The sequence below is a fragment of the Rhipicephalus sanguineus genome, chromosome 3 (assembly GCF_013339695.2).
Source record: "Rhipicephalus sanguineus isolate Rsan-2018 chromosome 3, BIME_Rsan_1.4, whole genome shotgun sequence".
Lineage (NCBI taxonomy): Eukaryota > Metazoa > Arthropoda > Arachnida > Ixodida > Ixodidae > Rhipicephalus > Rhipicephalus sanguineus.
This window is the reverse complement of record NC_051178.1, coordinates 15,526,029-15,543,612: the sequence shown is the minus strand read 5'-3', so window position 1 is coordinate 15,543,612 and position 17,584 is coordinate 15,526,029. Positions and strand designations below refer to the sequence as shown.

General features: G+C 49.5%; 1 protein-coding gene across 1 annotated transcript in view; it reads left to right on the top strand.

Annotated features, from left to right (window-relative positions):
* The window catches only part of LOC119386460 (very long-chain specific acyl-CoA dehydrogenase, mitochondrial), a 238,167-nt gene that overhangs the window by 40,552 nt on the left and 180,031 nt on the right, over window positions 1-17,584 (top strand). Inside the window, exon 2 of the mRNA XM_037653745.2 lies at window positions 15,875-15,944. Within this exon, the coding sequence (XP_037509673.1) occupies window positions 15,875-15,944 (70 nt within the window). The remainder of the gene's footprint in view (window positions 1-15,874; window positions 15,945-17,584) is intronic.

Sequence of the window (17,584 nt, the reverse complement as noted above, 5' to 3'; positions counted from 1 at the left end):
GGAACATGGTGAAGGCATCGTCGTGAATGCCCTTCATAATGTTCCGGATCTTGTCAGACTCGGACATGGTGCCGTTGGCTTTCTTACACAAGTCCAGGACGTCTTCGATATAACTGGTGAAAGATTCACCGGCCTGCTGAACTCGTTCGCGTAAGCGCTGTTCTGCTTGCAGCTTACGAACTGCAGGGCGGCCAAAAACGTTGATGACGGCGGTCTTGAAATCTGACCAAGTCACGAAATCGGACGCGTGGTTGTTGTACCACAAGCTTGCTACTCCCGCGAGGTAGAAGACCAAGTTGCTCAACTTGCCTGCTTTGTCCCATTTGTTGGGTACGCTCACGCGCTCGTAAATTGCGAGCCAGTCCTCCACATCGGTGCCATCGGCGCCAGTGAAGATAGGTGGATCACGGATGTGTGGGACACCGGGACATGTGGTCGGTGTGGGAGGCGGCGTTTGCTGAGCGGCGTCTTGAGGCATGGTAGGCGGCAGGGTACGGGAACGAAGCTCCAGGGGCATCGAATGGGAGCACAGCACCTCCACCAATTTGTTAAGCTGTTTATTGGACAGCACTCGGCGACAATGAGCTATGGCGACAGTGAAGGCCAAAGCACGGGCTCCGAGCGCTAGCAGCGTTTAGAAGAGGACGACCCACTAGGAGCCGCTGGAGAGCGCAACCGTTAAACAGTACCAATTGCTTCGCCACAGTATAAAAAAGTCATACACACGTTTTGTGCACATGCCTACTTGGACCTCCTAAGCTTAAGGTGCTTCATTTGTTCTCGTTTGCAAGAACGCTCTCGATTTAGGGACTTCACGAAGAAGCGAAGGCGCAGCAACGCATAAAATTTGAGCACTCGAAGCGTTAGCTCCCTGTTGTGTGCGCCGCAGCCGAGCTTGGGCACCTCCACTCCTTCGAGAAAGCTCGCAAAGTCAGATATGCTTGCCGCCATAACTCTTCTTGTGCTGAAGAACACCGTGAACGAATCTTCGAGCACGCCAACTAGACTTGCCAGGCAGCCGGACGTGTATACTAAGCCGCCCAAGTCAAACTGTTCGATGAATTGATTTCTGATGTCCATTGCACGTGTTCTCGATGCAGACAAGCACTCAGCACAATCTTTGCAGTTGGTTTTCTGGAGAGTCTTGCGGGCCACATACCCTGCGATATAATGGCTAAGACGGCTGGAACTCTTGGTGACCACGTACCCTCCATGGTCTTCTGGTGGAAGTGAGTCCAGTGTCGCTTCCGCGTCATTTATGTTGCCTTCACCGACAAGCTTATCAAGTGAGTCTATGGCACGTTCCCTGGGAACCTCCGCTGTTCTGCAATTACCTAACAGCGCACTGACGCCCTCAGGTCGACAGTTGCCTGCCATCGGCGGCTTAGCCAAATTCTAAAAGGCAAGTGTACTTAAAGTGAAAAGAAATTTTGTGGGGTTTGGGTGGTCATTTGTGCCATTCGACTGTCTCACAATACCGAACAGATTTTCCAGTTTGTCTTGGCCTAATCTTGAAGTCATGATGTATTTGAAGTTGCACTTTGAGCAGAGGTATTGTACAATAATCAAGTGTGGACTGCAGGGTTACGCGGAGACCTTCTGCTGTGCTTTTACTTAAGAAACCGATTTCATTGGCATGAGTCTCCCGGGTGTTCAAGAAAACGAGGAATTGTTTTAGGAAATCGGTGTCGGCCGAATTAGGTCTTAAAGCCCTCTTTGGTGCACGTGATGTCATTATTTTGATGAGCCTGGACATCTTTGAAATGAACGCCTCGGTTTCTGACGCAGAGCCATACACCTTCTGAACTTGCTTTTGGTAAAAAAAATAAGGCTTTTTAGTACTTCTTTGCTGAAAAGGCGTAGTGCTGGCCCAACTCTCATTTTCTGAAACGCGTTTGGGAACAGGTGTATTTGGTTAATATGCGGCATGACCATTAGTGTTACATTCTCATTGTCCTTCCTCCATGCTTCGCTAATTAGTCAGCATGCACGTGGCCTTCTGATGTATTGAAACCCCTACTCAAAAACACGTTGCGCACGTTCTTTACCAAGTGCACTAAATCGGAAAAAAAGTAGAGGGCCCGGCTGTCATCCACTGGGTGCGGACACTTGCAACGGATGTCTGCAGTGGAACCTGCGTGTTTCATAACGTACGATGAAATAAAACGTTCAGGTAACGCGAAATGAATGGCGCTCATCAGCATGGAACAAGAATCTGTCAGGCAAACAAATGTTTTTGTCCTTTTTTTTTAAGGAATGTGGAGATATGTGGAGGGAGTGTTTATATATAGTACTACGTTTAGAATTTCTTTTGTGCGTGACAAAAAAATTGCTGTGGCTGTGTCGGGGTAATAATAGGGAGCAAAAAGACGCACCTTTTATTCCGAAGATCTTCCACATGCTCAGATTCCAACTCGCCGCGTCACATGTTAGCCCGTCTACTTGAAGTCCTGCCTCCTCACATAGGAGCGTGGCTTGCAGCATGATTTTCACCAGGACAGGTGCCTTCACGTTGTTTTTTGAAGTGAAAACTCCCAGTATTTGAACCCAGTTTCCTGCAACAATATACAATTACATGCACAGCGCTTTTTCTCTTCTCATATGTTCATTTTAACTGGAAACATTAGGCGGAAATAGTTAAATAAAGGATGCACTACAATTTAATTTCGAAATGATGTATTTGTAAAAGGCTGAAATAAGATGACCAAACCATGGTCGGCAAGGTCGCTGGAGTGCCTTTCACTGAACTCTGCTTGGTCAGCGAACCCTTCAATAAGACCTAGATGTGGTTGAATCAAGGGGAAAGAAAAACAATACGATTCTCACTGCAATTACACGTTTCTCACAATAATCATAAACTGCATGTAGTTGAAACACGCAAAGCATACGTAAAACGGCATAAAAGCTATAGGTACGGAATGTCTTACCTGAGGATTTGACGTCGATGTGCTCACTCAGCTTCATTTCATCGAATACTATTGCACCGTGTCGGCTGAACTCGTCCATCGTTTTTGTTTCTTCTTTCAGCGCTCCGAAAACAGCTGGATTGAAGCCGAAGCCACTCTTGAAGTGTTGTACGGCCTTTTTTATGCAACTCCTCCCAGGCAGCGCTAGGATTTCGTGTCTTCTCAAGTGCTCGTACAATTTAGGGCTCCTCATGCACATCAATACGCACTCAAGCAAGCAGTCTCTGTCGTATCTCATCCCTTTTTTTTGATTTTCGGCGAGCTGCTTCAAAGCACGCTTCCACGCCAGCTTGCTGTTTTTGTGGAAGACCTTTGATTTTGCTGGCGAGTGCTTCTTCTGTTAGCATCTCATTCTTCATTTTCACTTGGCTGAGGCTAATGTTAACTTTTTTCAATCGGGAACGCATCCGCCTTATTGTCCGTCGAATTGCAGTGTTGTTCTTGCTGGCGACTTTCTGACGCCGCATCTTCTGGAAAGCTGATTCAGCACCAGCTTACGTTGGTATTTGCAGTATATGCATGGGCTGTCTGAACTCTGTCTACAAAAAGAGAGCACTTTTCTGAAAAAGATGTCCCGTTGAATGATGCACATTCTCCGGTCACAGGTTGTGTTGCTAGACCAGGGCACAGCTTCAGCTCGGCGACAGGTTCAAGCAAGGCTTCGGCTTCTTCTGGCATAGCAACCTCTCTCTGCAACCATATTTCTTCTGGCATAGCAACCTCTCTCTGAAACGACTTCTTTCCTTTCAAGTGTACTTCAGCGACAACGACGCCGTGATGTACTTTAGAATGCAGCGCTTCGATTTTGACCAGTTTCTTTAAGGCCAATCTGCTTACGGTGGCTTCAGCAGCGTCCAGTTCACATTCTCCATATATAATGAAACTTGGACGCATTGACAGTTCCACTTTTGTCCACCCTTGCGGCGTCTTGAGCTCAGAAAATCGCACGAGCTCACCTGGAGTTTCACTCGTTGCATTGTTATCTGGCACCGACGTGATTTCATTTGTCTCTGTTGTATCCGGTGTCACATTACGTCGCCTTTTTGCCGGCTCTTGCTCGGCCATGTCTTCATTTTTTCTCTTCGCTCGCTCTTGCTCTCCCGTGCATATTGGTGCTCTGAGGAATAACGATGGAACAGCGTCCTTACTCAAAAGCGGCAGCCCCCGTGGGATTTCCACGATTTCGCCATTAACTGTCGTCTTGTACGATCTCTCTATGTAGCGTGGCTCAAAGTGCCGCTCACATACTGTGCAGGCTTCATTAAAGGGACACTAAAGGCAAATATTAAGTCGACGTTGATTGTTGAAATAGCGGTCCAGAAACCTCGTAGCGCTGCTTTTGTGCCAAGGAACTGCTTATTTTGAAATAAAATCACGTTTTTAGTGGTCCGCATCGCGTTAGCGCGCTTCAAATCTCCCGCCTGAAAATACGACTCTCATACGTCACTGCTGCCGTGCCCAACGTTGCCCGCTTTTACTGCGCGGCCGCCGACACTAGTAGCAGCCGAGCGGAAGTAGCGGGACCCACAGTAGCAACAACAGCGCTGCGGCAAAGACTTGCTCGGATGGGCACATTCAAAGCCGTCACCAAGTTGCGGTTGGTCTCGTAATCCTCAGTACGAAAGTGCAGCGAGCACACACGCAGAGGTTTTGACTGTTTAGCACACTGGCGCAATGGCATGACACTAAGCCACTTCGAGCGTAAGGGTTCATTCCGCGGCACCCAGTGAAAAGACACACCGGTTTCCTTGCTGCAGCACTGGCGTTGTGCACCATTCGGGCATCCGGCAATATCACACGCATGCGGCATTTTGTCGAACTTTCTGTCAGAGCGACTTTCACGAGCGCGCAAAACACGCACGGCAGTACGCGATCCCGAAACTACCACTGAGACGGGCGAGGCACAGTTCGGCGAAAACGGAACCTTTGAACCACGCGCGCCGTTCCCCATGGCAACGCCACGGAGGTTTTGTTTTCCATGAATCAAGCGGAAACGAACAAACAGCATTTTATTACGTCTTTTGATGCTCGGAATGTTCTTTTTTCACTGCTGCTAGTTTGATTACTAGTGATTTATTGTAGGCCGACTTCCCTACGTCATCGGGATCACTTCGAAAATGTCCCACTCGTGGCGCTCATCGTGTGATACATTTAGCTTAATTTCTCGGTAAGTAGGGCACTGCTGTTGATAATATTGCCGTTTTAGAAGTTGTCATACATTGGGCTTTCATTCTGACATAAATTGTTATTTGCCTTTAGTGTCCCTTTAAGCTCCCTGTCACTTCTTTGAATGACTTGAGAGCAGACTTCATGACGTCCGGGTTCCTTGGGCACACGAAAAAGAGACCACCTTCCTTGAAAGACCGGTAGCAGCTCATACAGCCTGGTACAAAACACGTTGTGTCCCTATTCTCCCTCTTCCGCTTCTTCATGTCCTTTGTTTCGTGACTGCACACAACTTGAAGATGCACTTAAATCAGAGGAACAAATTAAACGTAGACTCATGTGAAAGAAAGAAGCGGTAGCCAGGGTAGCACTGTTGCGAGTCTTGCGGACATCAGCTACATAGTAGCAGACGATTGCAAAAAACACCCGCATCATTTAGCAATTATCTTTCGCTCTTATTACCGTCTCCAGAGTTCATTTAATAATTTTAGCGAACAAATATTTCTTTCTATCGCATTATGCAACACAAGGCCTACATGCACAAAAAATGAAGTCTTTTGCCGTCGACGCTCAACACAAGCAATGAAAGCAGACGATTACAAATGTTGTGCCGTGCACGTATGTTATTATTGTTTCGTTTCCTGATGTTGCCAGTGTGTTAAGAACTTCGAAGCCATTATGTTACGCCGCATTTTGAGCTCTCCTTTCAGGTATGCAACGACAAAATGTGGCCTCCAAGCGGGCTTAAGTGACATCAAGTATGATACACATTCGCTGCCACAATCGCACTCTGTGTGCGGGCACGTTTAAGACTTTCTTCTTATATTTGTCGGCGGTTAGTCACCTAATGGTGTTGCCACGCCCACTTCTTGTTTTATTTTGAATTATTCGGGTTTGACCAGCAAGGACGTTTATCAACGATCGACGCTGTCCGCAAAGCAGTGTTCGAGAATCTTCTCGATTGTAGTAGATCGCTTTGTTAAGATTGCGCGCCGCCCGTGAATGTTCTAGCTTTGTCGAGAGATAATGCCGTCACCAGCGATATTGCTGGAAAGTTCGATAGCGCCTGTATAAAAGCCGACGTGCTTGACCGCTTGTCAGTTGATCGACGGACGACGCCCTGTTCGCCGCTATCATTCTACAGCGTGTATTGCTGTAGTTCTAGTTCTCATTTTCCGGCCACAAGTTCGGCCAAATAAACAGTTATATCCTGCAAACTCCGACTGCTGTCTTCGTCGACGTCACGACCACGTGACATCTGGTGGAGGTGCTGCTTCTTCCATGATCCGGACGCCCCCGCGAAGCGCTGACCCAAGCCCAAGCCGCGACGAGGACGACGGCAAAGAAAGCCCGGATCGTCGAACGAGCCGCAGGCAGAAGGGACTGCAACCAGAGTACGGGCTCCTTCCCGAAAACGCCAGGCAGCCGAAGACAGTCACATCTACCGCCGAGACGATGACAGACCCCCTGCCACCTACATCGGTAGTGATGCAACAGCCAAGGGAGCCACCAACTTTCCGTGGATCGTCGTTTGAAGACCCGGAGAGCTGGCTGGAGACGTACGAGCGAGTCGCCACCTTCAATCACTGGGACTCTGAAGAGAAGCTGCGCCACGTCTTCTTCTACCTAGAAGACGCCATAAAGATGTGGTTCGAAAACCGTGAATCGAGCCTTCAAACCTGGGACCTCTTTCGGACGACGTTCCTTAATACCTTCGCGAGCATCGTCCGCAAAGAAAAGGCTGCTGCTTTGCTGGAGACAAGAGCGCAGCTACCGAATGAGAGCGTCACCATTTACACGGAAGAGATGACGCGACTTTTCCGCCTGGCCGACGCTGCCATGCCTGAGGAGAAAAAGGTCCGCTTCTTAATGCGCGGAGTGAAACAAGACCTCTTCGCAGGATTGGTGCGGAACCCACCGAAAACAGTCACCGAATTCCTCACCGAGGCCACAACTATCGAAAAGACACTTGACATGCGGACGAAACAATACAACCGCTCTCCGCTGCCTGCAACCTATTCCGAAGTGCACTCGCTGGCCACCGACGATTTGGGCGAAACCATCAGAGCGATTGTGCGGGAGGAGCTGCGCAAACTGTTACCTTCGCCGCAGCATCAAGTGGATTCAATCGCCGACGTTGTCCGCGAGGAAGTCCGGCAATCGCTTGGAATTCCCGAAGCACCGCAGGCTCAGCCGGAAGCCATGAACTATGCTGCTGCAGCCCGACGCAACGTCCCCCCTCCTCGCCCACGTCAAGAGGCCGCGCCGCCGCAGCAGTTTCGCCGCCAGGCACCGCCGCCACCACCACCGACGCCATACCACCCGCCGACAGGACAACGCTGTGCCCCCCGAAAGACCGACGTTTGGCGTGCCCCTGACAACCGCCCGCTCTGCTACCACTGCGGGGAGGCCGGCCACACGTACCGCCGCTGCCAGTACCGACAGATGGGGCTACACGGATTCGCCGTGAACGCGCCGCGCCCGCAGCCAGGCGAACGGCCTCGCGACATCGACGACTACCTCACCGGAACACAGTGGCAACAACGACGACCTTCCCGCTCGCCGTCGCCCGGCCGCTACATGTCACCGCACCGCCGGCAGTACACTGGCCCAAACCGGGGTCGGTCGCCTAGCCCGTATCCGGAAAACTAAGGGCAGCAACCGATGGAGGTGCGGTTGCTGAACGACGAAACGTTGAAGATCCTCCGCCGTCGACGACGACGCCGCAACGAAGTTCCGAGCCCCCGCCGCACGCCGAAAGACGTCCTGAAGACGAAACTTTGCGACCCGTGCGTGGAAGCAGACCTGACAACGGAACGCGGAAGCAGCGGTGCAAACCGACGTAGCCGTGACCCGACGCCGCGACGTACACGCAACGCAAGACGGCGGACTAGTGACCTCGACGTACTATTCGACGGACACAACGTTACCGCTCTCGTCGACACTGGGGCCGACTATTCCGTCGTCAGTGGGTCATTCGCCACGAAGTTGAGGAAAGTTAGGACTGCTTGGGAAGGTCCTGAAATCCGCACCGCTGGAAGTCATTTGATAACGCCGGCTGGAGTCTGCACAGCAAGAGTCAGCATCAGTGACCAAACCTATCCTGCGAGCTTTCTTATCCTGCAGCACTGTTCCAGGGACGTGACACTTGGGATGGACTTCCTAAGCGAACACGGTGCCGTAATAGACCTGAGATCCGAGTCAGTAACACTAACCTCAGAAAAAGTGCTGCCGCCACACACGATGCCAGGAAAGCCCGCATTGAATGTGATAGAAGAGCACGTCACCATTCCGCCTCTCTCCAGCATCATCATTTCCGTCGGCACCGAAGAACACGCAGACCTTGAAGGTGTCATCGAGGGCGATCAGCACCTACTTCTCAACCGTCAGATTTGCGTCACAAGAGGCATAGCCGAGCTGCGTGATGGCAAAGCAAAGGTAGTGCTGACAAATTTCAGCCACGAATATAGGCACCTCAACATTGGTACGACGGTCGCCTACATCCACGAATTCGTGGAATCCAGCAATGCTCTCGCCCTCTTCGATGCTACCGAACCTGCTTCGACGAATCGACGAAACCAACCAGATTTCGACGTCAACCCGAGCCTCCCGAAGCACGAGCAAGACCAGCTAAAAACCCTGCTCCTACAATTCAAGGACTGCTTCTCGTCGTCGTCAAGAATTCGACCGACCCCAGTCGCGAAACATCGCATCATAACAGAAGAAGAAAGTGCCCGACCAATCCGTCAGAGCCCGTACCGAGTTTCGACGCGAGAACGCGAGGCCGTCAAGAAACAGGTCAACGAAATGCTACGCGACGACATCATCCAGCCGTCCAAGAGTCCGTGGGCGTCACCTGTGGTGTTAGTGAGGAAGAAGGATGGAACCCTACGTTTTTGTGTCGACTATCGTCGCCTGAACAAGGTCACGAAGAAGGACGTGTACCCTCTCCCACGAATAGACGACGCCCTAGATCGACTCCACAACGCCAAGTACTTTTCGTCGATGGACCTCAAGACCGGCTACTGGCAAATCGAAGTCGACGAGAGAGACCGAGAAAAGACTGCCTTCATAACACTAGACAGCCTGTTCGAGTTCAAGGTCATGCCCTTTGGTCTTTGCTCGGCGCCCGCGACTTTCCAACGTGTTATGGATACAGTACTGGCCGGCTTGAAGTGGCAGACGTGCCTTGTGTACTTGGACAACGTCGTTGTGTTTTCCTCAAACTTCGACGAACACCTTCGACGCCTTGAAGCTGTACTTCAAGCAATCAAGACCTCCGGACTCACCCTGAAGCCTGAAAAGTGCCGCTTCGCGTACGAGGAGCTCTTGTTTTTGGGTCACGTGATCAGCAAGAATGGTGTTCGCCCGGACCCGCGGAAAACAGCTGCCATCGCTGCCTTCCCGCCACCCACCGATAAGAAGGCCGTACGCCGTTTTCTCGGCTTGTGCGCCTACTACAGACGCTTCGTGAAGGAATTTTCACGAATAGCCCAGCCACTAACGCACCTGACGAAGACTGATGTGCCATTCAAGTGGGAAACGGCGCAAATCGAGGCATTTCAAGAACTTAAACGACGCCTTCAGATGCCTCCAATACTAGCGCATTTCGACGAAGACGCCGATACGGAAATCCACACCGATGCAAGCAGCCTAGGACTCGACGCCGTCCTCGTGCAGAAGACTGACGGGCTGGAGAGGGTGATCAGTTATGCTAGCCGGTCGCTGTCAAAGGCAGAAATGAACTATTCCACAACGGAAAAGGAGTGCCTGGCCATCATCTGGGCTACATCGAAGTTTCGCCCCTACCTCTACGGCCGGCCCTTCAAAGTTGTGAGCGACCACCACGCCTTGTGTTGGCTAGCTAACTTGAAGGACCCTTCCGGTCGCCTCGCACGGTGGAGCCTACGACTGCAAGAATTCGACATTCACGTCGTTTACAAGTCCGGAAGAAAACACTCTGACGCCGACTGCCTGTCTCGTGCCCCCGTGGACCCGCCGCCGCAAGACGACCAGGATGATGACTACTTCTTGGGAACCATAAGTGCCGACGACTTCGCTGAACAACAGCGATCCGACCCAGAACTCAGAGGCCTTATGGAATACCTCGAGGGCAAGAACGCCGTCGTTCCGAAAGTGTTCAAACGAGCACTGGCGTCGTTTTTCTTACGCAACGGCGTTCTCCAAGAGAAGAACTTCGCGCCACATCGAGCCAAGTACCTTCTCGTGGTGCCTCCAGAATTGCGACCAGAAGACCAGAAGACCCGACAGCAGGACACCTCGGTGTTTCCCGAACGCTGGCAAGAGTACAGGAAAAGTACTACTGGCTGCGCCTTGCCGCCGACGTCACTCGCTACGTAAGGACATGCCGAGACTGTCAGCGACGCAAGACACCGCCAACAAGACCAGCGGGCTTTCTTCAGCCGATCGAGCCACCTCGGCGACCGTTCCAGCAGATCGGGATGGACCTCCTGGGGCCGTTCCCAACGTCGACTAGCAGTAATAAGTGGATCGTCGTAGCTACCGACTACCTGACCTGCTACGCCGAAACAAGGGCCCTACCTAGAGGCAGTGCTGCCGAGGTAGCGAAGTTCTTTGTTGAAGACATCGTTCTGCGTCATGGCGCCCCAGAGGTCCTCATCACCGACAGAGGTACGACGTTTACAGCGGAGCTAACTCAGGCGATCTTGAGGTACAGCCAGACAAGCCACCGCCGGACCACTGCCTACCACCCTCAAACCAATGGCCTCACCGAGCGGCTAAATAAGACCATCGCCGACATGCTGGCCATGTACGTTGACGTCGAGCACAAGACGTGGGATGCCATCCTTCCGTACGTGATCTTCGCATACAACACCGCTGTGCAAGAAACGACGCAGATGACGCCGTACAAGTTGGTCTACGGACGGAGCCCGGCAACGACGTTCGATGCCATGTTACCAAACGTGACCGACGAGGAAAACATCGACGTGACCACCTACTTACAACGTGCCGAAGAAGCTCGACAGCTCGCCCGCCTGCGCATCAAGACCCAGCAGTACACCGACAGCCGTCGCTACAATCTTCGACGACGCTTCGTGGAATACCAACCCGGCGACCGTGTTTGGGTCTGGACGCCGATACGCCGACGTGGGCTTAGCGAAAAACTCCTTCGGCGATATTTCGGGCCATACAAGGTTCTTCGACGCCTCGGCGCTCTTGACTACGAGGTCATCCCGGACGGCATTACGAACTCCCAGCGACGCCGCGCACGACCTGAAGTCGTCCATGTCGTGCGCCTTAAGCCGTTTTTTGCGCGTTAGCGAACCTGGGGACTCTACTTTTCCTTTGTTATTGTAATTTATTTATGTATGCACTTGTTTCTTTTTCTCTCTTCTTTGTTCTTTCACAAGCATCAGGACGATGCTTTATTCAGAGGGGGGCAATGCCACGCCCACTTCTTGTTTTATTTTGAATTATTCGGGTTTGACCAGCAAGGACGTTTATCAACGATCGACGCTGTCCGCAAAGCAGTGTTCGAGAAGCTTCTCGATTGTAGTAGATCGCTGTGTTAAGATTGCGCGCCGCCCGTGAATGTTCTAGCTTTGTCGAGAGATAATGCCGTCACCAGTGATATTGCTGGAAAGTTCGATAGCGCCTGTATAAAAGCCGCCGTGCTTGACCGCTTGTCAGTTGATCGACGGACGACGCCCTGTTCGCCGCTATCATTCTACAGCGTGTATTGTTGTAGTTCTAGTTCTCATTTTCCGGCCACAAGTTCGGCCAAATAAACAGTTAATACTGCAAACGCCGACTGCTGTCTTCGTCGACGTCACGACCACGTGACAGTATGAAACCGAGAAGCAAACAAAACTGTGTGAAAGGATGATGTTTTTCTGCTTAAACCACCATTAGGGCCCGCATAACAAATTCAAATTTCGCGCCATGGGCACACCATTCGATCGCAGCGCCCTTCTGGTGGCGTCATCGCAAAAGTCACCACGTCCCTCCTGTTGCTTTCCGTCGCAGACGGCACACTACCCCATTCTAGTACACCATAGCAATGGCATTGACCATAGCAAGGGGTGGGAAAGAGAGATAAGAGGGTAAGGGCCTAGCCAAGCCAGGACCAGCTAGGTGCCCACCAGCTCTGCTGTTGTGTAGCCTTGCGTGACTTAGTGCAAGCCGTGCTAATTTTTCTTTATTTTTTGATCAGCACTGTAAGCAATGAAAGGCGCGTACAGGAGTGGACATACCAGTAGTACTGCTGTAGTCTTATCATAAAGGAGATGTATGAGCCTCTGAACAAAATGGCCACTGAAGAAGTGATTTACAAAAGGCACGCCATGCAAGTAAAGGAATAAAAGAATACAAGAAAATAAAAAAATTCGGCAGATCCCACGTACCGTGGGAGTTGATGTTATGCGAAGCATGTGGCGGGAACGTGACTGTGGCGTAATTTTTTTCTATTTACTGAGCGAAACGTTACAATATGATGCTAAAGATTTGCATAAATTTTGTACGTGCACAGATATGTTGAAGAGCCGCATATGTGTTATATAGCCAGTTGTTTACAGTTCGTTAATGCTGCCAACGGCAACGTGGGTATTACCAACACCAGAAGCGGTAAGCTGATGTGTATTGCTTATACTTGTCCCTTATGAGGGAGAACGCACGCACATTTCACGAACCCATGTGCATGTGTGGAAGATGTTCTTGACAGTTCTTGAACAAGGTCAACATCACCATGAGCACCAGCAGCTGGTCATGACTTATCAGATCCGGTTGGGATAGCGGTGACGAGGGGTCCATGTGTAGTGAAGTATGAGGTATTGTACAGTTGTTAAAAATCGTGGATGCCTCGGTCATTTCGTCGACAAATTGTCTGTCGATATAGGCAGTCAAGGCTGGTAGGCCTGGATAGTGCTACGTACACCAACATCAGTGGATGGCACTTGTATTCGTAGACTACCTGCGTGTATGTGGCCTACGTAGCCTAGTCTACAAAGTGGCTGTCCGTCAATCTGGCATCATCCTTGGTCAGCATGAGGCCATCGCCCAGCCTCGTAAGAAATGAAGAGAGCACGGTGTCGTTCTGGCGGACTAAGTGTACTTTACGGTGCGATGATGTGAATATCATGCATAACTTTCGTTAATGTATTCCTTTGGTGTCGAGCAGTGCTTCAATATAGCTTGCTGAATCACAGGAATACAAATGCAATGTTTATTAGACTGCTATAAAAGCGGAGCCAACACTGGAACCATGAACGTTAATCTGATATGATGCCTGTATCGTAGGAGTACACATCGTAGGAGTATCACATATTGTTTATTGCTTTCTTGCAAAATTAGATAGCCAGCACCACAACCACATTTGACGTTGCATCGACATTTTACGCCCGCATAGCCTGTTTTTCCAAACCAGTTTATAGACCTGGCGTTTCTCTGTGGTAGAATACCTGATTGCCACACAGAATGCTCTGGTTCGATTCCTGCTGAGATCCTAATTTTCATTCTTTCCATTCGTCGGGTCAACGCTGCCGATGTCGGTTTTTCTTAACGCTCCCGCATGTAAGTTACCAATGTCAGTTGTCGCCGTTCCTCGGTAGATATAAACTGTCAATCAACTGTGGCGCATACCCGTACACTGCGGCCTGTGGTAAACAGGTATGTGCACACGTGTCTGGAGGAAAGGGTTTGACGATGTATGTGACAGGATTTTCACGTTATTCATGTACACCAAGCTAAAAGAGTGATCATGAGAACACCCAGACGTAGGCGGCTAGATAGATAGATAGATAGATAGATAGATACGTAGATAGTAACGCTCAAAGTGCCAGAGTTCTTGTCCTGCGCTAAAAAATGTAAGAACGATGCAGTACCAACTAGCCCCCATTGAATCCCTATTGAAGTGCCAGAGGTTCGCTAAGAAATGCTTCGCATTTAAAACAAGATGTACTTGTAAAGTGCAAGAACCAGTTAATAAAATCACCTGCCAGGATGGTCTAGTGGTTATGGTGCTTGACTACTGACCCAAAGGTCGTGGGTTTGAATCTCGGCGGCAGCCGCCGCATTTTCGATAGCGCTGAAAATGCTTGAGGCCCTTCTATTTAGATTTAGGTGCACGTTTAAGAAACCCAGGTTTCTGAGATTTCTGGAGCCCTCCACTACGGTGTCCCTCATGGTCATATGGTTTTGGAATGTTGAACCCCCGCAATTATTGCATTTAGTTAATAAAATCAAAAATCAAAAGAAAAGGCACATTGAATGTGTTGCACAATGGACAAATAGTATCGAGAACAGCAAGTTACAGAAATATGGTACGATGTTACCGTACCGCTCCTCCTTTCTCACTCACTGTGCTTTTGCCGCTCCTCTAATTCCAGTGAAGGCACCCCAACACCACAAATGCTTTTTCAAAAATTACTGTGGGGTCGCCATGCCTCACTAGCCTCTCAGCCTAAGCATCGTTAACGAGGAACCTGTCGCTGAGGGGAAGCACAGACACTGCAACTGGGAGCGGCTAAACAAGCGAGAAAAGAATGTATTTCTGGAACATGCTGAAAGGCTCTATTAGCATGTGCAATAAAAGAACATGCTAAAAGTAGAGGTACAGATACTGTGCATGTGCAAAATCTTGTGATAGACTAAACATCCATCTTTACGCACTGCACAAAATTGACAAGGCACACAAGAGAAGAGGACATGGCAAGCGCTGATCTTTAACTGAAAGATTTTATTTGAAAAAAACAAATGTATATGCAGAAACACACGTGCCACGCAAGATTGCACCCGATCAATGAAACGGATTTTTGCTGCGATAATGAGACTGATGGCTGACTAATACAACCACTATCGCACTTTGCCATGTGCTACGCCTCTGAAATCTCACGTGTGCGTTGATTATGATGGCGAGTGATGATAGACGTTTGCTCAAACGAAGGCATGCACCCGCAATCCCGGCAGTGACTGGCGAGGTGGGACGAAACGCCCCCCTTCAAAGAATTCTCATGCTCGCGCAGCCGAACATTAATACATCTGGCAGTCTGTCCGATGTAGACAGACCCGCAGGTACAAGGAATCCTATATACCACCCCCTCTGAACATGCGGTGTACTTCTTAACATGCCTGATTGAGCAGGCATTATCACCTGCCCTTGCAACACCATTTGCGTGTCTATCAACCTTGCCACACAGGCTGCCCGATTTGTTGCCACCCGAAAAAACGTCAACCCCATACTGCCCCGCAAGTTTCTTTAAGCTATGTGAAATGGAATGTACATACGGAATCACAGCAAACCGTTTTCGGTCGCGTTGTGAAGTTGCTATCTGGTTGTCAGATTGCGCATTAGATTTAATCCTCTTTAGCTTTACCGTGTAGTCAAGGGAATGTTTCAGCAGGATTGGTTGAGCCAGCAGATGATCCGTGAAAAGTATGAGATGTGCTATCTCAGTCGTATTGCGCCTCGTGTGTAAATGCAGAATCAAATAGAAGTTGGACAGATGAGTCACTACTTCTATAAGGGGCTTCCTAGGGCTTTTTGTGAGTATTGCGAACCTGAAGGGAGGAGTCTTTCGGTTACAGCAATTTTTCAGCACCTTATCCGGAAAATCTGGGAGCGTCATAATAATGTGATGTGACCGGCCTCTAACATAACTGCCAAGTCTGTGGCATTTTTTGATACGGGGAGTGTCTTTAGAAATTACAGATTATTTATTGTCATCTATCGCTCATTGCTCCCCGTCCACTTTTTCGGCTTGCAGGCGCTGGGCCAGCAATGACAGCAGCCACACACCGGCCAGTGGCCAGCGGCAGCGCACCTTCAAGAAAGTGGTCAGTCAACTCTGCGGACACTGGTTGGAGGGGATATAATATTAAGGCAGCGAGGGCAATGAGCAAAATAAGTCACTTATTGAAATGGGGGGGGGGGGGGTAATCAGCATTTCAGCAATAATGTAATCAGCATTTTGAGGCCTCTCTGAAATTGAGTGGAGTCAGTGGTGCTTGTTAATGATGCGGGCAGGGAATTAAATTAGAAAACGTACTAAGCACTTAGATACTGTGGAATTATACTGTGATATGGACTGTGAAATTACATTGTCAAGTCGGGTAAAAAGTGTTACTGAATGTTGAGGCATCAGGAAAAATAGAATAATCGGTGAAATTAGGTTTTTGTAAGACGCCAGCCCTCTTTATGAAAATTGATTGCATTAATTACAGGAAGCAGTACGTGTGTCTACTTCGAATGTTTTGTTTTAGTTACCTTATTATAATTAGAAAAAGTTGTAGCGATATTTTTGAGACTTCCAAAAGATTTCATGCAGGGTACTTAAGTTTTAATACCATACAATGGTCTGGACTTATCAACAATTCCAGCCGCTGCAGTGGCCTGTATTTTGCTGGGAGAGCACGGTGACACACTATCTCGGTATATCAGTTCTGCTGCTTCATTTCGGCAAAAGTTGAAGATAAATAACTTATTTTATGTCATCCTTGACAAATGGCATCAGTGTGCACCGGGGCACCTAGGTGCTGTTATTGGACGACCCGGTGCACCGGTGTGATTTGATTAAGATGGCACAAATAAAATGCAGTCTTTCATTCTCACAAACTTTGTGTAGCACACCATTGGAATTCAGACACAATATGCCAATTACTTAATAAATCCTCTATTTTATAATCGGAACGAGTTAACACTTTCGTGACCGCGCCTATTCCCATCGCTAGTGTAGTAACGATGACTTCAAGTTCAAATTTTGGCGCTCTCTGAGCACTTTTGTTCCAAATCCAAAGTATAAAGAGCATGTTTTTTATCAGTTTCGCTTGCGAGTTCCTTTTTTCTGCTGCGGGGAGATTTTTAAAGCTCGTTCACAGTCGGGTAGGTGAGCGCTCATTGTTTCAGACATGGCGTCTATGTCGGTCGCGGGTGCTCCACGGGAATGGCGAATTTCGACGGATTCCAATGAATCTGAGTGGGAATCTCTGGATTATGGTAGCAGCACAGACTCCGAAGACAACGGCGAAAGTGCATCAAGCTGCCCCGGAACATCAGCAGCTATCCGCCCGTAAGTTTCATCCTCTCCTCGGGCCGTTTTATTGTGGGCGCCTATCGATGTAAACGCATCCGGTGTGTACTAAAGGTAACAGCTCTTATCTGCAAGGTGTTAACTTCATTTTGGCGGAAACATTTGGCACCGGCTGCAGAAAGAGCGGAGTTCTCTCCGTAAAGACTGCGCAGAGTGGACTTTGACCCAGTGCTCTGGAGTGCCCCGCGGTGGCTTCTTCGTGTTGTTTTTCATTGCAGAAGTCGTCAGACAGACATGCAACCGCACAGATAAATATGCGTGGGTGCATATTTTCAAAAAGCCAACGTACAGTGAGAGGGACGGATCCTGGAGGGAGGTTACTGAAGAGGAGGTGCGCATGTTCGTCGGAATTCTGGTGTACGTGGGAATGGTTCAAGTCCAACACCT